The 24,278-nt window shown below is 35.7% G+C and overlaps 1 protein-coding gene across 1 annotated transcript in view; it reads right to left on the reverse strand.

The window, feature by feature from the left end:
• Positions 1-24,278, reverse strand: part of DNAH7 (dynein axonemal heavy chain 7) — a 250,715-nt gene that overhangs the window by 68,953 nt on the left and 157,484 nt on the right. Inside the window, exons 43-47 of the mRNA XM_033400318.2 lie at positions 22,952-23,298; positions 21,188-21,368; positions 18,585-18,770; positions 13,654-13,817; positions 3,587-3,741 (exon numbers count right to left, since the gene is read on the reverse strand). Coding sequence (XP_033256209.1) covers positions 3,587-3,741; positions 13,654-13,817; positions 18,585-18,770; positions 21,188-21,368; positions 22,952-23,298 — 1,033 coding nt within the window. The remainder of the gene's footprint in view (positions 1-3,586; positions 3,742-13,653; positions 13,818-18,584; positions 18,771-21,187; positions 21,369-22,951; positions 23,299-24,278) is intronic.

Genomic DNA, 24,278 nt, shown 5'->3' on the forward strand with positions numbered 1-24,278 from the left:
GATCAAGTCTGTCTGCGCGTGCTCTGTTTTCAGTGGCACATGCTAGTTGCAAAATAAATATTTGTTACGTGAATGAATAATGAACAAAGAAATGAGCAAATGAAAGAAACATTGAGCCAGAAGTAGTTTCGCCTCCCTGATACGTTATATGCAAGGGGGGAAGAAAAGAAAGTGCTTGGAGATAAGATAAAAATAAGGAAGGCTCAGATAATGCTGGGTTTTGCTCTAAATGCAAAGAGTTTTCTTCATGGAGTTAATGGAAAGCCATTAAAAGCTCCTCTGTACAAGTTGATTTCTTTTTAAAAATTAAAAAAAAATATTCTTTTATTCTTCCAGTTTTATTGAGGTGTGAACAAATTGCCTTATCAGCAATATTAACATGAATAACATCCTATGCCCACCTTATCCACTGGTGTAGCTAATACAGATGTACCTCTGTTTTCTAGAACATTGGCTTTCAAACATTTTTTTTTAAGCAGCAGGATACTTTTTTCACAGAGGATTTTATCTTAAAACTCAATACAAACAACAAAAAAAGGGAGGCCTGCTCTGGTTGAACCCGAGGCAGGTGGGTGAAGCCGAAACCTCTGCCTTCTCTACCCAGGCTGCCTGCGAGGGATGAGAGATCAGAAGCCACTGTCCTGGAATAGGTCAAAATCTAAAGAGAACTTCTTAAATGGAAGAGTCTTTAACTGCTTATGTTTTAAAACTGTAACAGTAGCTGATTCTTTTACTTGAAGATTAAATATAAAAATAGTTACAAAATCTGCCATCTGTTTCTCTCTCTATCATAGATTTAAAACTTTTCACTTCTCTCTGATGATTAATGTTAGAAGGCATTGTGAATTATCATTATCCATTTTTAAAGTTATTTCATTCCAAAAAGTAGGTTAAAGCAACTGTGAGTGACACAGTAAACAATGAACAAAGGCAGAAGACTTGGGGACTAGTTTTAAGACTCCCCTTAACTAGAGATACAGTCTTAGTTAAGCCACGTAACTAACATTCTCTGTCACCCTACCTTGTTAATAAAATGTAGTGGTTATTAGAATTACTATTGGATTTCAGATTTTTATGGCCACAGCTCCAAGTAAGAAATACATTTTAAATCTTTATCAACTACACACATATGCATAAAACTTCTAAAATTTCATGAAGTAATGCTTGCCTTTACTCCATGCTATGCAGCTTTATATGTTCTATTCCACTGCGTTTCATTTAAAAACGCTGGTCATGACCCGTTATGTGGGTTCTCTCTCCCACAGTGTGACCCATAGTTTGAAAAACACTGGACAGATTGTATGGCCCTTTCCTCTCTAAAATGATGCAATACTATCATCAATATATGTGACTGTGATCACACAGATCTTCAAAATGTCAAGCACATGGTAGATGCTCAATTATTACTTGTTTTTACTGTGTCAAGGAAATTCTTTGAATATTTAAGTTAAGTTAAGTAATTTTAATTGAAGTATTTAAGGTGCCAATCCCTTCAAGAAATTTTCCCTTACGTAGAACAGTATGGAGTTTCCTTAAAAAACTAAATATAGAACTACCATACCAACAGCAATCCCACTCCTGGGCACATATCTGGAAAAACCATGTTTCGAAAAGGTATATGCACCCCAATGTTCATTGCAGCACTATTCATAATAGCCAAGACATGGAAGTGACCTAAATGTCTATCAACAGAGGAAGAGATAAAGATGATGTGGTACATATATAAAATAGAATATTACTCAGCCATAAAAAAGAATGAAATAATGCCATTTGCAGCAATATGGATACCTAGAGATTATCATATTAAGTGAAGTAAGTCAGACAGAGAAAGACAAATATCATATCACTTATACATGTAATCTAACAAAATAGGATACAAATGAACTTTTTTTACAAAACAGAAACAGACTCACAGACATACAAAACAACCTTCTGGTTACCAAAGGGGAAATGTGAGGGGAAGTGATAAATTTGGAGATTGGGATTAATATATACACACTACTATATATAAAAGAGATAACTAACTGTAGCACAGGGAACTCTACTCAATATTCTGTAATAACCTATATGGGAAGAGAATCAAAAAAAGAATGGATGTATATATATGTATAACTGATTCACTTTGCTGTACACCTGACACTAACACAACATTGTAAATCAACTATATGTCAATAAAAATTAAAAGAAAAATCTTCCCTGATTGCTCTAAATATTCATAGCTCACATCTGTGTCTTTCTTATTATACAAAATAATTATGTATGATTCTAATATAATTAAGAGATAATAAAAAAGAGATAATATACATAAACCACACAGTAAATCCCCAAACAAAAAATATAAATTGAGCTTATCAGACACTGTCGTAAGTACCCAAATTACAGTAACTCATTTCTTCCTCACACTATATGGTCAAAGTATAAATGGGGAAACAAGAGTCTCAGAAAGGTCACTGCAACCAAGTACTAAGTAACAGAGGCAGGTACTCTGATTCCAGAAGTGCACAGTGGTCCTAAGAAGGGTTAGTGAAGTATGTCCACTTTCTATTTTTATAACAGTTACATATATTGTCTGATCCTGCCCATTTAACAAGCAAGATATTTGATAGTAGAGAGCAGGTTGTCCCTTTTTTTGGTAACTCCATATCATTATACTATACTCCAAGAACACCAGTTGGATGAATGAAATACTATTTGTGTGTCTGTGTGTCCATATATATAAACACAACATTTTGTAGGTAGACATAGTTTTTTTCATTTCATGCTCACCCAAACCAAGCCTAAAACTGTAATTAATATTTTAAAGGCTAATTCATTATTAATATGCAAAAATAAACTGTCTGTAAGTCTATTTGGTATATCTCCTTTGATTCTTCCATGTAACACTCGTTCTATTAGCAACTGGGATTTGCCAAACTTGTCCTGGGGCTAAATATATTGTCCTTTCATAATGTTGGCAATTTACTTGGTTAAGTAAATAGTCAAAATTTGATAGGTAACATGAATTTAAAATGTGACTAATAAGCCCAACATACTTAAATCATAAGCATTTTGGTTTTTGTTTTGACAAATGTGACCTGTGCATAGAGCTTCACTGAAAAATTCTCGTCATGTTCTTAATCTCTCCATTGTAAATGGCAGATAATAGTCAGCCACGTAAAATGTGCACTCACTTCTCTGCCACTTTTGTAGGATAAGTCGAGAGAAGAACAAAGAGATAGTTGGACTAATATTGTGTTAAAATACTTTTGGCATATCAAGTGACCCTTTTAATTGCAGAAGTGGAGCTATAATGAGAACTAAAGAATGGCAAACAACAGACAAAAATTAAAACAGCTAAATTAGAAGACGTATCCCAAATGAATCTTGAGACAAAGAAAGCATCCTAAGCTGTTAGAACTATAATCTCTAAAGTTCTCACTTGATTCATTACCAATAAATAACGAAAGATATTAACAAAGTAATCATTTAAGATGAGTCTGACACAAATATCTTCAAAAGAAAAAAAAAAAAAGCCCTACATCATTTTGGGTTAATTGTGCCCTCTCCAGGCAATTCTGTAATGTATGCTTCTTATTCAAGTACATACCAGGGGTGCCAAACTGGATGCAATTTTCCAGAGTCCTGGCACAGTCAGGGTCACTTAATTTAATTAGGTGAAGACTATTGGTTTTTTCCATGTTCTTGATCCATTTATTAGCCTGACCTTGAGGATCTATCATCAGAGGCCACCTTCTTGCGTTCCTGAAAGGGAAAGAAAGACAATGCTGGTCAAGCCATGATCTGTCTCTCTGCTATTTAAGAGGCATGCATCACTTTCTTACAGTTTAAACTTTATAGTATTATTTTACTTTTTAGCTTGTTTTGAGAAACTGTGTTCTTGAAGCAGAAACATTTAAATTGAGAAGGCTACTAGAACGGCAACTACAAAAGCCATCTGGCAAACTTAACACAAGTTCTTTTACTCCTTTAGAAAATTACAATTCTCTAAATGTTAAATTATATTTTTGAAAATGTTTGCTGCTCTTGCTAATTAAGTCACAATGATAACCATCAAGAGTACTAGAAATCAGGAAAGTCCAATTCTTCACTAGGCCCTGCCATTAATTAATTCTGTGACCTTGGGCAAGCCACTTCATTTCCTCAACTTCTGTCTGCTGTCATTTGCACAAGAGGGAAAGAGAAAGGATGGAGACATCACATCTCTATTTGAAATCTAGACCATTAAAGATACAGTGGTCTAAAATAACGGTGAGAAGCAAAATTTTATATCATCTGATCTTCACAATAGCCATCGATCCTTAAGTGTTAACACAATTGTTGACCCAGTAATTGTTTCAAATAGCTGTATATTTAATGTCACATATGTAGTTCACTACATACTTGCCTAGAGGTTGCGAGTTTCTTATGAACAGAAATATATTCTATGAAAGTCAGGGTTTTTGCAGTATGAGAGAGCTCATACTTATTGCTTTATTCTCACTCCCATCTCCCTTTTAGGATAAGAACAAGAGCAGTGAACCACCACAAGGCGCCCAGTTTACTGCCCAGGGAGTTGTTGGGTCACAAAGAGTTAACCAGTACCTGCCATCACGACATGGTATCCAACCACAGAGCTTTCTATCTGCTGTGAAATGTAATCAGCATTAAGATCACTGTTCTTTTCCTTCCTCTCAGAAGTTTCAGTAAACACAAGTCATAATTTTGGCCAGTTTCCTAAAGATACTGTCATACTCTTCCAAAAGGGAGCACAGCAAATTCATGCCGAGCATCAGAAGAACAGGAGGAGAAAATAAAAGGTGAGTGGGGCAAAAAAAAAAAAAAAAAAAAAAAAGCTGGGGATGAATCAGGATAATCTATTCGATTCCATCTCATTACAACACAAATTTAGTATTTCATCGGATCATTTGTCCCAAATGAAAGGAACCACAGTCCTCCAATATAATAAGCATTACATAATGTATTAGTGAGCTTGGGCTGCCATAACAAACCATCACAGACTGTCAAACAGCAGAAATTTGTCTTCTAACAATTCTGGAGGCTGGAAGTTCAATATCAAGGTGCTGGCAGAGGTCTCCCTCCTTGGCTTGCGGACAACACAGCCCTCTTGTGCCCTCAAGTGGCCTTTGCTCTGTACGCAGATCCCTAGTGTCTCTTCCTTTTCTTACAAGGACACCAGTCCTACTGGATGAGGGCTCTACCCTTATGACCTCATTTAACCTTAATTACCTCCTTGAGGCCCTGTCTCCACATATAAGCACACAGTGGGTTATATCTTCAACATATGATTTTGTAGGGGGTGGGGGGACAGAATTCATTTTATAATATTAATTATATTTAGGAAGAAATGAGACTAAAAGAGTAGATGCAAACAACTAATAAAAAGGGAACCATATCCATAAGAAACTAAAGGGAGTAAGAGGGAAATGAGAAACAAAACTTATATGTAAAAGTTTCATTCTGTTACATTTTGGAAATATTTTTAAGGTTGGAGGATTATGTGAGCTTTAGACAGCATTTATGCTTTCCTAAAGAAACTGAAATGACTCACTCTTCTTTCTGTTGCTTCCACAATTTTTTTAGCCACAATACCCCTGTTCATGCTGTTTCTTTGTCCAAAATGCACTTCTTCCCCATCCTTTCATGTTCAAGTACTACTCACATTTCAAGTTCAATTCAAATCTATGCAGTTCACAAAGCCTGTCTTGATCTCTTTTCTCACTGAACTTCTTTAGCCATTCATCCATATTATATTTATGGTACTTTCATATAATGATAATATTTTATTACGGTAATTCTATAATTTATTAGCTGCATCACCCAACTAAATTGTATATTCTTTGAGGGACGGGTCCATGCTGATTCTTCTTTTTCCTCTTTTCCTAGATCAAATAAAGCTTGCATACGACGATCCACTGAAGTGGGAACAGCAAAAAGAACATCTGACAAACACCATACAAGTTAACTCATTCTAAAAATGGATATTTTATAAGAGATTATCCCCACATAGAGAAGACTGGTCCAAAGAACACCATCTCAAAATTAGAGGAAAGGACTTCTGGTGTTGACCAAACTGGGTAAAATCCACTATAGCCTACCTTTGTCACTGATTACAATGAAAACTTTAGGATAAAATACAAAAATCAACTACTTGCAGATTCTAAAAAGTAAGTAATAAGAAGTGAATGGGAAAAAAGGTACAACTTGAGTAATGACCAATAAGCAGGTGGTGACTTTCTTGTGTGTGTGCGCATGTGTGTTTTCTCCTTATCTTCTGGCTTTGGTCTGAGAACAGGCCAATGCGGGGAACTGTGCACCAGGCACAGGTAGCAAAAACTCAAAGTAGAAGATGGAGAAAATGATCATGTGTGAGCCAGAGAGTGGGGGTGGGGGGAATCTCTCTGTTCTCTCTTCTGTCCCTACCCCCAGGTCAACCCAGCCAGAACTATATTACCATGGCAGAGCAGTGGTAATTCAGTCACCTAAAACACTGAGTGAAAATCCATCTCTCTGTATAGAAGAGCTGGGAAAAGGGGCCTCTGTTGTGCATAGAGTCTGAGGGGTGTCATAATCTGCTCAGGCTGCTATAACAGGATTCAGTCCAAAATTACTTGATATACAAAGAACCAGAATGTGACTAATTCTTAAAGAAAAAGTAAGATGTTAGATTTACTAGAAAAATACCTTTAAGCAGTTATTATAACAACTCTTTATTTGGTAACAGTGAATATTTTTTGAAATAAATGGAAAGAGAGGTGTTATCAACAGAGAAATAGAAAGTTTAACAAGAACCAAATGAAAATTTTAGAACTGAAAAATATGATACCTGAAATAAAAACTTTACTGTAAGGACTCAACAACAGAAAGGAGACAACAGAGGAAACAATCAGTGAACTTGATGACCCGTGAAAAAAATAATCCAATTTGAATAATAAAGAGAAAAGAAGATTGGAAAAAAAAAGAACAGGGTCTCAAAGACCTGTGAGAAAATATTAAAAGGTTTAACATTCATGTCACTGGGGCCCAGAAAGAAGGAGAAAGAGATTGGTGTAGAAAAGATACTTGAAAAAATGGTTGAAACTTTCCCAAATTCAGTGAAACACATAAATTTACAGCTTCACAAAACTCAATCCTTAAAAAGGAGAAACCAAAAAAACAAAAAAACCCCACCCACACCCAACCTCATTATAAGCAAACTGCTGAAAACCAAAGAAAAAAATTTTTTTTTTTTTTTTTTTTTTTTGCAGGCCTCTCACTGTTGTGGCCTCTCCCATTGCAGAGCACAGGCTTCGGACGTGCAGGCTCAGCGGCCATGGCTCACGGGCCCAGCTGCTCCGCGGCATGTGGGATCTTCCCGGACCGGGGCATGAACCCGTGTCCCCTGCATTGGCAGGCGGACTCTTAACCACTGTGCCACCAGGAAAACCCAGAAAAAATATTTTGAAAAAATATTTTTAAAAAAGCAGCAGAGAAAAACGGTATATTACATTTGGATGAAAATTATTCAAAAGACTGCAGATTTTACATCAGAAATCATGGAGCCAGAACAGAGTAGAAATGTCAACCCAGAATTCTACGTCCACCAAACATATCCTTCAAGAATAAAGGCAAAATAAAAAGTATTCTCAAATGAAGGAAACTAGAAAATTATTTGCCAGCAAATCTGCTCTAAACAGATGCTAAAGTTCTTCACCCTTAAGGGAAATGATGCCACAGTGAACTTTAGAAATAAAAGAAGATCAAAAAATGATAAATATAATAGGCTATTTCCCCCCTCTTAAGTTCTTTAAAGCATACATAAATACTAAGACAAAATATTAACATTGTGTGTCTGGGGGGCAGAGTTTCAATGTATGCAGACATAATATATATGACTATGATAATATAATCAGAGGAGGGTATAGGGGACTTGCATGGTTACAAGTCTTCTACATTTTAACTGAAGTGGTAAACTATCTCTGGGTAGATTGTGAAAAATTGTACTAAAAAATAATCCAAAGTATTATAGTAAAAAATAGATAAATTGGGCTTCCCTGGTGGCACAGTGGTTGAGAGTCCGCCTGCCGATGCAGGGGACACGGGTTCGTGCCCCGGTCTGGGAATATCCCACATGCCGCAGAGCGGTTAGGCCCGTGAGCCATGGCCGCTGAGCCTGCGCGTCCGGAGCCTGTGCTCCGCAACGGGAGAGGCCACAACAGTGAGAGACCCGCGTACCGCAAAAAAAAAAAAAAAAAAAAAAAAAAAAAGATAAATTAAAGTGCGATACTAAAAATGGTGAATTATTCAAATAATCTAAAAGAATAAGAAATGAGGAACAGGGCAACAAAAACCAAATGTAAAAACAGAAAAATAATAAAATGTCAGATCTAATTTCAATGATATCAACCATATCAAGTATAAAGTTGTCTAAATTTACTAATTGAAGGAGAGAGATCGTCAGACTAGAAAAATACAAGGTCAAACTGTATGCTATCCACAAGGTACCCACTTCAAATATAACAACATATTTATATTAAAAGTAAAATGATGGTAAAAGATACCAGGCAAACACTAATCAAAAGAAAGCTGGACTGGCTATAGTAATATCAGAAAAAAGGAGGTTGCAGAACAAGAAAAATTATCAGGGATAAAGGGGGATAATACATAATGATAAAAGGGTCAGTTCATCAATAATACACGGCAATCTTAAATGCGTATACATCCAACAAGTGAGCTCCAAAATACAGGAAGCTAAAACTGATAGAAATGAAGAAACAAGTAGATGGAATATTAGCAACGATATGGAAGATATGAACTACACTCTCAAACAACTCAACCTGACATTTAAAGAAGTCTCCATCCCATAATATGTCAATTGCACAGGGAACATTCACATAGACCATATTTATGCCATAAAACAAATTGTAATAAATTTAAAGCACCTGGAATCAGATAATGTATGCTCTCTGAATGTAATGGAATTAAGTTAAAAATTAAAAAACAAATAACAAAAAGAAAGCTTAAAAATTCTCAAGTATTTGGAAATCAAACAATACATTTTTAAAATAACCTATGGTTCAAAAAAGAAAAAGTCTCAAGAGAAACCAGAAAATATTTTAAAGGAAATGAAAGTAAAAATACACCATATCAAAATTTGTGCTATGCAGCTAAAGCAGTACTTAATGGAAAATATATAGCATTAAAATGCATAGATTAGAAAAGAAAAAAAATCTAAAATCAGTAACTTAAGCTTCCCTCTTATATCAGAAAAAGAAGAGCAATTTAGGTCAAAAGCAAGCAAAAGAAAAGAAACAGTTAATATTCAATGAGAAATCAATGAAATTGAAAATCAACCAACCAAACAAAACAAAAACCAAAAAAATAAAAAAGGAGAAAAGCAATAAAAGGCTTGTTCTTAGATAGGATCTACAAAATTTATCAAACTCTAGCTAAACAAAGAAGGTACAAATTACCAATACAAGAAATGATAAAGAAATTATCACAGACCCTGCAGACATTAATAGGATGTTAAGGGAATGCTACAAACAACCCTATGCCCATAAATTTGGCAACTTAGTTGAAATGGACCAATTTCTTGAAAGACAGAAACTACCAAAACTCACTTGAGAATAAATAGATAACTTGAATGTCCTATAAGTATTTTAAAATTGAATTCATAGATAAGATCTTCCAACAAAGATCAAAGAAGATCTAAATAAATGGAGAGATATACTGTGTTCCTGGATTAGAAGATTTACTAAGTTGTCAATTCTTCCCAAATTTTGATCTATAGATTCTGCAGTCCTTATCGAAATCTCAGCAGAATCTTCTGTGGATATTCTAAAATTTATATTGAGAAGTAAAAACTAGACAAAACAATTTTGAAAAAGAAGAAAAAAGTTGGAAGAGAGATACTGTTCAATACCCAGTTAACAACTGCATCAAATTAATTTTCTTCAAACAACACCCTCAAGATAACATCTTTTTGATTCAAAAAGAGGACAGTGTTGTGGCTTCAGTCTACAATGTTTGCTTTTGAAGATCATAGCTCCCATAGTTTCTCAAGTGGAAACTAAATTATTATAGCACCCAGCACTCCAAGTTTTGATAGTGTTTGTTCTTTTGCTATTGTCTAGAGAGGATAAATATTTGGTGCTCTTCTGTATTTTTGAAAAATACAGACTTCTAACATGATAATACATGTTCACTGTAGTCTGCATGGAAGGATGGAATTTGGATATATAGCAGTGGAGCATTTCAAAGAGTTGTGGTATTTTCCTCTTTACACACACACACACACACACGCACACACAATTAGATAAAAACAGACAAAGAAAGGTGGGTGTTCCTCTCAGTTATTACTGTTGCTGAAATAAACCTGATTTATCTAACTCCTATAAAAATGAAAACTTAAAACATTTTTTAAAAGCAGAGTTATATTAGATATAGGTCTGATCTACTTACCAAGTTGTTAAACAAGCCCAATACGTTCCCTGTGAAATGTTTAGATAGAATCCAATTACATTTAATGTTATCACTAGCCCTTGAAATTCTGATTAGCTAAGGAAACATCAAGTGTCAGTAGCTCCAAAAGTTAATTATGTTCTAACTTGTCCAAATTTTACATATTCTTCCAGTTCCCTAAATTACTGACTCTTCCCTCAGCTGAGATAGTATGTGAAAAGCATTTAGCACAGGCTCAGGTCCTTAGTAAGTGCTCCATATTAGGTATTATCATTATCAAGCAAGTATCTCTGGGGAAGGAAGAACACACTAGCAAATAAGTACGATACTTATTTGATACTTCAAAATGATCACCTTAACCTATTTACTGAAACCTCTCAGTATAAGATTACCAAAATCATTGAATAAAAAGCCAAGAATGAAAAATGTTAATATTTCCTACTTAGTAAGGTTGCTACCATAACTTCTTGCTAATGCTTCAACACTTTTACAAACAAATAGCAAACATTTAGGGGTTATGGCTCATTAAAACCATTTTCTACCTCAATCTCTCCTGAAATGGAAGTTTGTCTTGAAAAAGATCACTGAAAGATATGGAATCTTAAAAGCAGAAATATTCATCAACAGTTCCAGTATTATTGAAATATGACTGGACCCAAAAGAAAGGGTACATTTATTTGCTAGAATATAAGAAGTATATCAGCCTCCGCTGGATAAATGGAGTTATAGGAATACATTATAGATGTCCTCCTAGGTAGAACAAAAGTATATAAATTGCAAATCAAAACAATAAAGACATAACTACTACTATGTGGGACATGACCAAGTATATTCACAATTGTTTGGGAAGATCAAAGCTTTTTTTTCTGAGAGGGAAACAACAGCAACAACAACAACAACAACAACAACAAAATTGGACTATTATTTTAGCTGAAGTTAATTGGTCCAGCTGGACAAAAGTATAAGGTGGACTTTTTTTTCTATTGAAATTTTTAAAATAAAATTTTATTATCATTAATTATTATTTGTACAATATTATATTTTGACTTCTACAGCACGCCCACCACCGAAGGTTTAGTTTCCATTCATTACCAGATCTTTGATCCCCTTTACCCATTTCACCCTCCCCCCACACCCCCATCCCCTCCCCTCTGGTAACTACTACTCTGCTCTCTGTATCTACATGTTTGCTTTGTTTTGTTTTGTTTATTATTTATCTATCTATCTATTTATTTAATATTTCACATTGGAGCGAAAGCATACAGTATTTGTCTTTTTCCATCTGACTTATTTCACTTAGCATAACACCCTCAAGGTCCATCCATGTTGTTACGAGTGGCAAGATTTCATCTTTTTTACGGCTGAGTAGTATTTCATCTCACATATACACCACATCTTTAGCCCTTCATCTGTTGAGAGACCTTTGGGTTACTTCCATATTGTTGGATAGTATAAATAATGCTGTGATGAACATAGGGATGCACATATCTTTTCTAATTAGTGTTTTTGTTTTCTTCAGATAAATACCCAGAAGTGGAATGGCTGGATCATATGGTAGTACTCTTCTTACTTTTTTGAGGAATCTCCATGCTGTTCTCCATAGTGGCTGTACCAATGTACATTCCCACCAACAATATATAAGGCTTCCAAAAGATAGACTTCTAAACATTCAGAAACCTCCCATATTGTCAACGTCCAATGTGTATTCTCACATTAAACGTCTACGCAAACTGTTTGCCACCTACTTGTTAAGTATTTAAAAAACGAACTAGCTGCCATCCTAAACTTCTTAAAAGGTACTTAAACATCTGTTTCAGTTGCAAACTAATGCACATATTTATCACTTACCTAGATTCTATAATTTTTCTTCTGGATTAATGTAGATTATCAGAACAAGAGTACCCAGTGCTTAATTTTAGTCCACCAAAGAAAAGCTTGATAATCTCGTCTCCAAATCAACAAAGTAATTAAATGTAAGTTTAGTTCCTGGGAAAGTTTGTTTTTCTGAGTATGATTTGCTTGATTGAAAAATGAGAACTGTGTGACACAGCTTTTCTTTTTTACCTTGGTTATCGCAAAGCTGTGAGCTTAATTCAGGACCCAACTGCAAGGATTAGCTTGTCTCAAGTACCTAATAGTAACTACCTCTTTAATATCCCTAGGTGGTCTTATCAGATTTTATCCTATTTTATGTTATATTCAAACTGCACATGCTTCAAATCCTTTTAGAATAGTTCAGTAAATAAATGCTATAGAAATCCATATGGCAGGATCATTTGCTGAGCAGTAAAGAAATTTGTTCACCAGAATTTTAATTTGTAGAATAATTTTCATAAATGTTACAAACAAAAAATTTAATAATATGGTTTTTACACATAGTGGTTAATTCTATTTTTAAAAATTTACATGCCTCAACCATTTTTACTTTAAGTACCATCATATCAATTACTTTTTCAGTAGTAAAGTAACAACTACTCAAAATAGTGATGTAACACAGAACTGAACGTTTCCTGATGGTTTCCCTGTGCTATTTCTAACATGCTAAAACCTCCAAAAAGATTGGTCCAGTGATAGAAGGCCCATAGTAATGTGACCTTGAAAATAACACAATCAATGATCATCCTCACACTAGGACAGAGTGAAGTCCTTGGCTTCTAGGAGGCAACACCTTGAGGAAAGGTAAGGCTGGATGAGCCTCCAGTATCCTCCCGGCCCCATCTCCATGGGATTTATCTACTAACCAGGAGATTCCAGGAACAGCACCACTCTTTTAAAAGCCCCAATCAACCCAGGACCCAGAAATGTATCCATACCATTTAAGGTGGTCGCACACCCAGCAGGGAATAAGACATCACCAACACAAACCTATCCCTGCATGTTTCACTAACCTATAATAACAAAACCCTGTGTTTTATGGGAATAAAAAATTTGGACTTCACTTACTTATGGCAGGGTTTTGCTCTATTTGCTAAAAATTGATTAAAAATTAAGCAAAAGTCATCTGGGGTTTTTAGTTTGTTTACTACTGTCTCCAATGCTCAACTACTCTGACATTAATTGGAGAAGGAAGTGATTATCCATATTTAATTTAGCTAATTAGTTAAGTAATACATTTTTCAATACTATATAAGTTTACTAGCTGTGTTAAAAAGGTACACAGATAAATAAATCCACTGACTGATAGAGATCATTTGTGAGAAATATTTTCCTTACGTTATGATGATCCCGTTATCAATAGAAAATGAGTCAGAAGGTAATCCAGCAATATTCCAGGCTCGAATTGTCACTGCTTCTCCCAGAATACTCATAAGGGAATAATCATCTGAGCAGGGGATACCTCTTCCTTTGCACAAATTTGTCCACTCCTTGATCTGGTTCTTTAAGACATACACAGAAAGATATAAAAATGAGGTTGGAGGTTACCAAATGGATACCTTGTAAACTCCTCAACTACGCTCTGAGTCTACAAAGCATCGTTGAAACTCTACCTCAAAAATGATTTGTGTTCATCATATTTTTCAAAATAAAATCATAATTTAGAAGCTCTACTATGTATTCAAATGAAAATTATATATAATGTTAAGATAAAATTTAGATAGATCACTTACTAGTGAAATCAGAACTTTGTATCTGGAAAAAATAATTGCCAATTATGATCCCAAAGCTTCTGTTGACAAAATACATGGAGATCACCATGTTTTTCTACACATTTTCTTTAAATTTTAAATATCAGCACACTTTACTACAATATTGTGGTATAAAAGTAAATCCAATTTGAACCAGTAGGGGACACAGAAAACATTTGTGTCTGGCTCTCACATGTCCTGGGGGAAGGACCAGAGCAGGGTTATTAGGCACCAATAAGGATCAGGGCACATACTGGAGTTTTGGATATCCCACCCGGGGCACAGTTTGCTAGGATGCTCAGGAACCGGAAGCATACTTCAAGCTTAGGTTCACACTCAGAAAATCAGAAATCAAGGTCCAAATTGAGGTTATAGATCAAAGGGTTCATAAACAGTGAAAGACATGACTGGAGAGAAAATAGGTTAGAAAGGGGCAAGGAGAAGGTGGATATATATGGTGTTGATACCAGTCCGTGGGCAAATGAGGATGCCGTGTGTACCAAGTGGAGCTAGCTGAGAGGGCACGGTGGGTACTACCGTCTCCCTCGGGTTCCTGCTGAGTAGGTTGGACCAACATTCCCTTCGGTTTGCACATGAAAGGCTATGACAGTTTGGGGACAGCTGATGATTTTCATGACCTTGATGAGCCGGTTATTCTGTAGAATGCCCCACAGCTGGGTCTGTGTGGTATTCTCTCATGAGTCAATTTAGGTTATGCACCTTTGGCAGGAATATCACAGAAATGATACTGTGTTCTTCTCATTGCATCTCATCAGTGGCACATGATTTCAAACTGTCCATTCATGGATGACATTTTTATTTTGATTAAGGCATTGTCTGCCAGGCTTCTGTCTCATAATTATATGATCTTAGGTATGATTAAAGCTTCCTTGGATGGTGGGTCATAACACAAAGACACTCCTATAGATGAGAGGCAGAACTCTTTGTTACTTACAGCTCCAAATGAGAGAAATTGATACACAGCCTCCTGATACACAGGAGGCTGCACCTGGACACAGAGTAACAGCAAGGTGGAACTGTAGGGGGCAGTTTATAAACATCAAGCAGAGTGGGGTGGAGTCAGCTAGGTTTCCAGGGCTTCCTGATGACTGGGTCCTTTGAATAGTTCCACAGGCACCGGGAAGAAGGGGCCGTCCTTGGGTGTTAGGTATATGGGGGCCTCTGGAAGTTGGATATGTGCCTATTGTAACCCAGGACTATTAGAGCCTGAAAAGGGAAGTGGTTGGCGTGAGGGCTTAGCAAACTGCCCACAGAAGGGAATTCAGAGTTGTTAACCATGATTCAAAACTGGATTAAGACAGCACACTCACGAGTACTTAATGACTATCATCTGGGTTTTTACTTGGTTTGGTTGTTGGCACCAGGACAGATGGCATGGCTATGTAGGGTGGAGGAGAAGGCAGCATTTCCAGTTTGATTCTGGCTCCTAGTACACAGTTCCTATGGGCATGTTTTTGATTTTTCGTTGGCCTGAAGACTTTTGTGGGGAGGTCTGAAGGTTTTCTCAGATACAGCTTGATGCTGGTATGGGCATCGTAGCCAGTGATACGGGGAAGAAGTAGGGAAAATGAAAGCCATAGTTGCTGTGGAATGCTATCTATAGTTGACAGGTGTAGTATGTTATCACAGATGAACTGGCTTAGAAATTTAAGCGGCCAATTATACATCTGTAAGGGTGTAGCAGCAGAGCATAAGTGAAATGAACATGAGGGCCTCTGAACAAGCATCTCAAAATACAAGCCAAGGATCTTGGCTGGTAATCAGGCGGTAGGATAGTTGGTGGAAACGGAAAACTGACCACTAAGGGTGCCATCTTGGTGAAAGTAACTACCGCCACCAAAGCAGTTTGACTTTGATTATTGGTAGGAAAAGGTCCCTCAGAAAGTTCAAAGTAATTCAACTCCAGGGCTTGTATGTCCTTACAGTTTTGTAGGATTTTGTTTTGGAGATAGGCGTGGGCATTACGATCGAATACTGTGGGCCCAGTTATGCTAGAAGAATGGAAATTTTCTACATTTTATTATGAGGAGTGCCAGAAACTCTACAAAGGGGTTGATGAATAATTGACAACTACTCAGACTCAAGCTTAGAGGGAGGGGATCTAGCTACTTACTGCAGGCTCTTGGTATCCAGAGACTTTGATATTAGGAAAAAACCAAGATTGTTTTAAAGCCTTTTTGTCTTACTTGGGTTTCCCAGTAGCAGACTCTGACATGAAGATTTATCTGAAATGATTTATTAAGGAAGGGATACTAGGAGAAGCAGTATAACGACCAGGAAAAAGCCAGTAAAAGGTGAGAGATCAGCCACAAGTTCTGCACAGGTGGTTACACCTTATTCCTACAGGGAGTGTAAGTTATTCCTTGCATTTGTTCCAACCACAGGAAGGGAGACAGACCTTCAGGCTCTCACCTCTGTCAGTCTTTCACTGAGGCCAGCCTCAGAGGGCAGTAAATTCCCAGCCAATTTTAGCTCTCCAAGCACTGCGCAAAGTGAGTTCTAAGAACCCAAGGGAAGTCTGCCAAAAAAGCCACAGGTGCTGGTTGTTGGACGTGAACGCACAGGAAACCAGGTGGGGATCTGGGTAGAGCACTGAAGTTGCCACTATTACCCTTGTGCTTAGAATCGAATGGGAAACTTGATGGGGCGTAAACTGCCAGCTGCCCTGACCCAGGAGAAATAGATAAAAGAGACGATTACAGAGCAGGATGCAGAGAATGAATTCAAAGGAAGGAACAATGACGTTAGAGATTAGTTAAGTAAAAGCCTAGGTTGCTACAGTAAAGCAAGGAAGGGATAAAATTGCCTTCAAGTCTTCTTAGATGGGACGGGATAAGGTGTCCTCTTGAATCAGGGGTGGGGACAGTGCACAGAAGTTCACAGAAGGAGTTACGAGCTTTGCTTGGAGCTTGTGTCTAGTTTAGTGTTGCTTTGCTTCTGTCCATAAATTTCAAGGTCTCAGTTCAAGCCTCAATGCTTCCTTGAAGCATTTGTGTAGTGGTCTAACTGGCAGCCCCCATTCTGGTGGAAGCAGCTGACTGGGGAGTCAAGCAAGATGCAGTGCTTTGGAAGGAGTCATCAGAGAGGGCTGGGTTGGGAGGAGTGGCCCTGGCTGGTGACTTCCAGCATGGCACTGGAATGCTCAACAGGAGCCAGTGCAGACACCCGGGGGTATGTTGGGAACCAACAGAGGGGTGTAGGAGGCTCTGCAGGTTACCACTTCCATCCTTCCAAGTTGACACAGAAGAGTAGAAAGAGGGCTAAATTAGGATTCAGGGGACAACAAGTCTCATTTCTGCTCTGTCATTAACCAGCTGTGTGGTTCTGAGCAGTTTTCTTAATCTTCATAAGCCTCAGTCTCTGAAAATGTCGAGCAAACAAGTCTATGACTAGGTAAATAGTGTCATGTTAAAAGTTAATTATCTGAACTACAAGATGTCAATGCCATAACTGCAGACAGTCATTCAGACATAAATGAAGACAGAAAGCTAAGAAGAATATGAAAGTCATGCACCAGGACAAGGGCTACCAGAACCAGAAGATAAAGACAGAAGCATGATCAGTGTGAGGATTTTAAACTAGTTTGGTTAAAAGCAAACAAGCAAACCAAAACAGTGGCCACCAAGAATCAACCCTACTTCAGCGAAAGCCCTGAATTCAAGTGAAGCTCAATTGAGACCACGGGCAAAGCGAATGCTTTGTAAAACTTGATAAAGCCACACACAGAAGTGGGTTTTCATTTACTCTTTCTCTCCTCCGTTGACACCAGAAGCTATTGGCAAATGTTTCAAATTTCTCTCTTCTCTTTATTTTCACTGCCTTCTTCTCCTTTTAATTTTTCTAAATCTCTCCTCCTGCTTTGACAGGGCCATGTCCTGGGTTGTACTCCTAGAGAGAGCTAAAAAATGTGCTGGGTGTCACTGAGAAAGGGACTGAACAGTGGAACAAAAAAGCTGGGATAAGAAGTAGGGGTTAGGAGTTGGATAAAGGAGGCAGAATCCGTCAAAGGGGTGGGAATTCGAAGCAGGGAACCTGATATTTATTTTCTTAGGAAAGAAGCCACTTATCAATTGGGGTTTAGGTAGGTTCATCTTTTCCTCCCATAAAGTTTCAGTTTCTCAAGTCATTTGGAAATGATTTATTATTGAGATTCATAGAGAGTAGTTGACTAAACACCCCCCAGCTCCCCAAAATATCCTGATACCTTTATACTTGTTTAAGAACTGAAATTTTATCATTAGAGCCTACCATTTCACATTACGTTCTAAAGTAGATCTTTTTGTTTCTAAAACAATTAGAAGAGTATTTGATATAGCACTTTTTTGGCTACCAAGCTAATTTATTGAATAATTAAAATACACAACTAGAAATCACTTGAAAACATTTTTCTCCCTCGTACTTACCAAAAAATCCAAACAAACAAAAAACCCCAAGATTAATGTTGATTGTAATGGGAGGGTCAGGAAGAGACCCTAGAGGTCGATGAGTACTCCCTACCTGTCGATAGTTAGAGGTAAAGGCTCCGAGGTAAGCGACGACCCCTGAGGAAATGAGGATGTCCCCTGTCAGGTTGATGTACAGCTGCCCCAGCTCCAGAGCTGTTTGGCTCCAGCGAGTTTTCTCACCCCCAAGGCCTCCGATCAACTTTTCAGCTCGTTCTAGCTTTTTGCTACACAGGTCAACCTCAAAAATAAAAGTAAACTTTTATCAACATCTACAAGGAGAATAACTTAAAAAATTATTTAAATTTCTGCAAGATTTTACCCTCAGGGATAAATTTTTACATTACAAACACGCCTGGAATTTATTTTTTTTAACACTCTAAAAGAAAAATGTGCAATATCTAACTATGAAGATCGGCAAGTCCATGACCTTTTAGAACATTTTTCATAATAAAGTGTGTACTTTAATATAATTTGTGACATTTGTAACAGATATTTATCATATAATGCAAAGAATAGCTCTATTAAAGGAAATGAGCTACCGTATGAGACACTGAAAGTTAATTAAGTAATAAAGGACATCCTCTTGCAAATATAGATGTTTCCCCTCCATTTTAATAATCTAAATGCATTTTATTTTAAATATTCTATGAACGTTTTCCCCTCATTTAACTTGTGGTTGATTTAATGATAATTTTAAAGGTTAAATGTTTAAAAGTTTTAATAATTTATGCTTACTTACAAAGCACAATTTTCAAGTTGTTAAATTGTGTCAACCTACTCAGACACTTGCAATTAACCTTAAATTAGGACATCAATCAATAGTTGACAGCCTACTTTGTGCAGAAGACTGTCAACCAAGTTTGATTATACATAATTAAGCAATGTTATTTTAAAAAAGAGGAAGGGTAATTATGAATATGGCAAACTTTGGGAAAAGCTATTTCAACCCATGCAATAGCAATATTCCAACAGAATACCTGAATTATTTTGATTAATTTTAAGTGACTTAGCATCATTCTTAGAAGATGACAAGATTAAGTAAAGGTTATCTTAAAGTTCAAAATGAAATAATTTACATGAACAGAGGAAGTAAATAATTGATAAAAGCAGAGACATTTAGATCATTTTGGAATAAGAATTTGTCTTATACTTTTTCTTATGCTATTAATATTTATATTAAATAAATGCTTTTAGATTAAAAGATATAAAATACTGTATCAGTTTATCTAAAGATAGGTTTAAAAAAAGCAGAAGGTATGTAATTGGTAATATTTTTGATACTTCCTAAATAAAAACCTTTCTCTCTTAATTTTCCCTCCTTTAATATCTTTTGCTTCCTAGTTTCTTTCTTCACCCATTCTTCTTTCAACAGTATTAAAAGGTTGAATCAGGTCTTGGACTATAATAAAGTTGCCATCAGAAGCCACCAAGTCAAAATATTTTAGCCAAAATTTCTCTTCCAAAAGTAGATTTTTAATACACATATATGCATGCATTCAATCTACATTACCATAATTTTCCAACATTTTATTATGAAAAGTTATTTCAAACATACAACACAGTTGAAAAATGTTTACAGTGAGCAACCACGTACCCATTTTTTAGTTATATTATTTAAACTAAAACTGATCACTTGGAACCCATGCCTAACAATAGGTCACATTTTTAAGATGAGCACCATGTTACATATTGCACAAATACAGAATTTGTGCACATATCCTACAGAAAGAAGCAGTCTAGTACAATGAGAAACAGCATAGCTATTAGAGTCAGATTGCCTGGGTTTGGATCTCAGCTTAGAAGCTGCACTGACCATGAGTAAGTTGCTTAACTTTTCTGTGCTTCAGTTATTACAAAATGGTTCAAAAAGATTACCTCCCTCAGAAAGCTTTTGTGAGAATCAATGAGATAATATACATTGCTCTCAGAACAACAGTGCCTTGCATATAAGCACGCAATAAATGTTAACTGTTATAAAATGTTTTGACTTTTTTCTGGAACATAATCAGACTCTAGCAATTAATTTTTGCAAATGGTATCACTATCTAAGAGCAATGATTTTAGTCTTAAAAACATTTTCAGTGGACACACTATGGTTCTGGGTATTGAGTTCTAATCTCAGCTCTGCCATTCACTCTTTTTTTTAAAAAAATAATTTTTATTGGAGTATAGTTGATTAACAATGTTGTGTTAGTTTCAGGTGTACAGCAAAGAAAATCAGTTATTAACTCTTATATAACCTAAGTCACTTAACATTTTGGTTCTCCATTTTCTCACTTATAATGAAGAATGATTTAAATAATCTAGCTCAATATTCTAGTAATCTACAACAGAGCTTATTGACAATTTTCTTCTTTTTGTGGGGTAAAGAGCCAGAAGGTAAATATTTTAGGCTCTGTGGACCAAGAGGCAAGAATGAGGATATTATACAGGTACTTATATAATCATTTAATATATAATCATTTAAAAATGTCAAAACCATTATTAGCTTGTGGGCTGTACAAAAACTGACAATGGTGGACTTGGCCTGTGGTCCACTGTTTGCCAACCACTGACCAGGAAGAAAACAGGATTGCTGTGTTTGTGCCAGCATGAACATCATTTTTATTTAGAATAATTGAGGATTTGCCCATATTTGTCTGTATTATCCTATACCTGGTTTTCCAAGTCAGCCTTCTTTTGTTTATTTAGTTCGAGTGTGTCCTGAAGCTTGGCCAGCTTGTCCTGAACTTCCCGAAGCACTGACTGCTTCTTTCTGAGACCATCCATGGCAATTTTAAGCTCCCCTTCAGCTGCAGCCAGTTTTATCTTTTTGGGAGCTACTATTTTTGCCACTCTGCCAAAAGTAAAATTGGAAAATTAAATACATGTTTAATATTCTAGTGTACTTTCTGTCACTGAATTTACTTTTCTAATATCCTTACTATAACTCAAAACACATCTTCATGTATAACCTATACTGATTTCTATATTTTATATTTCATTTAGGAATCAGTCAAATCTGATCTCAGCACATAAAACATGACTATTAAAATAGATATCAAATACACATAATGTTTTCAAATAAGTAATTTTTTTACCCAAAATAAAATATTCAGTTGTCACCAATGTCAATTTCGGTGATTTTGGAAAAGGAGAATAAGCATATACATGTAAAATAGAGCAGTGTTTGTGGAAACTAGCCTAATTCGTTAAGGCTTAATTATGATGAGAAGAAGGGTATTTTATTCACATCATTTTACTCTTTCATTTTTAAAAAATTTTTATTATTTTAAATAATTAAATGGGTTAATCTAACTATTTTATTTTCATCTCAAAATAGTTAAAATGATTTTCTGTGTGTCCACCCACTTCCTCAGTTCCCCAACTCTTTTTTTTTCTCTTCCAGTTTTATTAAATACATCTAAGAATGACACTCCTGTCTTTATATTGTACTTTTCTCAAATTTCAGAATATATCCCTAACTAAAACCAGCTATCTTATAAATATGTATGTTGGTAATAAAAGGGATTATTAGGAAAAAGGATGGATCTAAATTCTCTTTTATCTGGAAAATGGAATTAAGTCATGTTATATTTCTAAATAAATGATAAAACATTAAATTAAAATTTATCATTAACATAATATATCATGGTCCAAAATATACACAGCCTGTAATATATATGTACAATGATTCAAACTGTTTATGAGTTTGAAAGACATCCAGTAATAGTTCCTGTTTTGAAGAAATAACCAAAATTTTTTACTCTGTTTTGTATATAAGTATTTCTCATACAATCATCAAAAAAGGCTGTTTGTCTAAACAAAGAATAAATGTTAAGGGTGGTTTTCAAAATGTGGTCCAAGACATGTCCCCTCCCCTTCAGGGACTCCAAGAGGTCCTCCCTGTGCAACTAAACATCTGTGTGAGGCTGCATTTTCCTCATATACTTCAATCAAAACAATATATCCCACAACAGATTGAATGAAGAAGCAGATCTGAGAGTCCAGCTGTCTTTTAAAGCACACAGTAAAGAGATGTGCAAAAATATGAAACACCACCACTTTTCTCACAACTTTTTTTGAAAATGTGGATTAAAAAAAAGTTACTTATGTAAACATGTGGAGTTTTTTATTGCTATTTAAAAATGAATATTTTTAAAAATTCTCAGTTTTAATTTCTAATATGGTAGATAAAAAAGGTTTTGGGGTCTGCAATAATTTTTAAGAATATAAAGGGTTCCTGAGTCCAAAAAGTTGAAGTATCATTGTATTATACTATTTAGTTGGTATAGTCTTGCCTCCAGTAAATATGTCATATAACAGGCATTAGACAGGATTTTCTGAGGACCCTCTCACCTATGTAGCTCTTTATATTATTTAAATGGCCAAACCTGAAAATAAAACACACCAGTTCATTTTCTTTTTGTTAGTACTTACTTGTCATACGAATCCATTGCTATGACCCATTTGCACAGACCTTCGGCTGCTGTGGAAGCATTTCTAATCTTTTCTGGAACAAAATCTGGATTTGGAATATAATTTTTTCTTATGATGTTCATGTAAGCTGGAGGAATATTGTCCTTGTCATATTCATGAAGTGACTGTAGAAATCGAATGTCACCAAGAAGTCTTTTGGCGGGACCCCAGAAATCCTCAATTTTTTTCCCTGAACCCGTTGGGTCAGGGATTTTGTCAGCTTTGATGCCTTTCAAGATGCATACAGCTTCCATAACAAGCTTGACACCAGCGGGAGGACTCTTCATGGATTTTATCACTGTAATGTCCTTGAAATAATAACATGCTATTATTAAAAAAGAATTGTTTACATATGACTTGTAATCGGTTCCTATTTTCAAACTAAGCCATAAGATAGAAACTCACCGTTCATTGGGTAGAAATGATGAAAGTGATAGAATTGTGTCAAGAAGTGTTGAGAAGTTTATCCCAAAGGAAAAGTTACAGACAAAAAAGAGTAACGGGAAGATACCCTATATGAGATTACTTATGACATGAAATCTACTTCAAAGACACAAGAAAGAGAGTTTTGGCTGTCACAAAGTAAGAGTTTTGTTGCTTCTGAAAAGCTATAAATGTCATAGATGCAAACAGAAAAACACAGAGAAATTATACATATGAGTGTCTCCTATAAACCAACTATATATAGTTAGCTCTTGTAAACATTTTCCTTTATATTCCTCTATATCTTTTTCATATGTATACGCTATAAACCAGTGTATATGCTGTATTTTAACCAATGGAATCATAGTATACTTAACATACACGCTGTTTTAAAATCTGTTCTATTTCAATCACAATACATAGCGAACATCCGCTCATGCTAGTAAACACATCATTTTTAATGGCTGCATAGATAGCCTTCCAATGCATAGATAAGAACCATAATTCTAATACCCTATTTGTGCCTTTTTCTCTTTTTTACTATTACAATTGCCATATTGAATTAAAGTCTTAATGTCTTTTATTGTTTTAAAGCTTTTGACAAATACTGACAAACTGCCCTCCAGAAAGCAGAAGGGTGCCTGCTGCTTTACTACATACACCCTTAGCAACACTGGTAGGCATTCTGACAGGCCAAAGAAATTTTATTTTGATCTGTATTTCTTTAAATACAAATAAGGAATGATATGTTTATTGACACTTTGTATTCATATGTTTATTGATTATTTGTATTTCCTCCTTTGTGAATTAGTACTTCTTTATACCATTTACTATCTTATCTTAGAGCTTGTTATTGATTTATAAG

The sequence above is a fragment of the Orcinus orca genome, chromosome 7 (assembly GCF_937001465.1).
Source record: "Orcinus orca chromosome 7, mOrcOrc1.1, whole genome shotgun sequence".
Lineage (NCBI taxonomy): Eukaryota > Metazoa > Chordata > Mammalia > Artiodactyla > Delphinidae > Orcinus > Orcinus orca.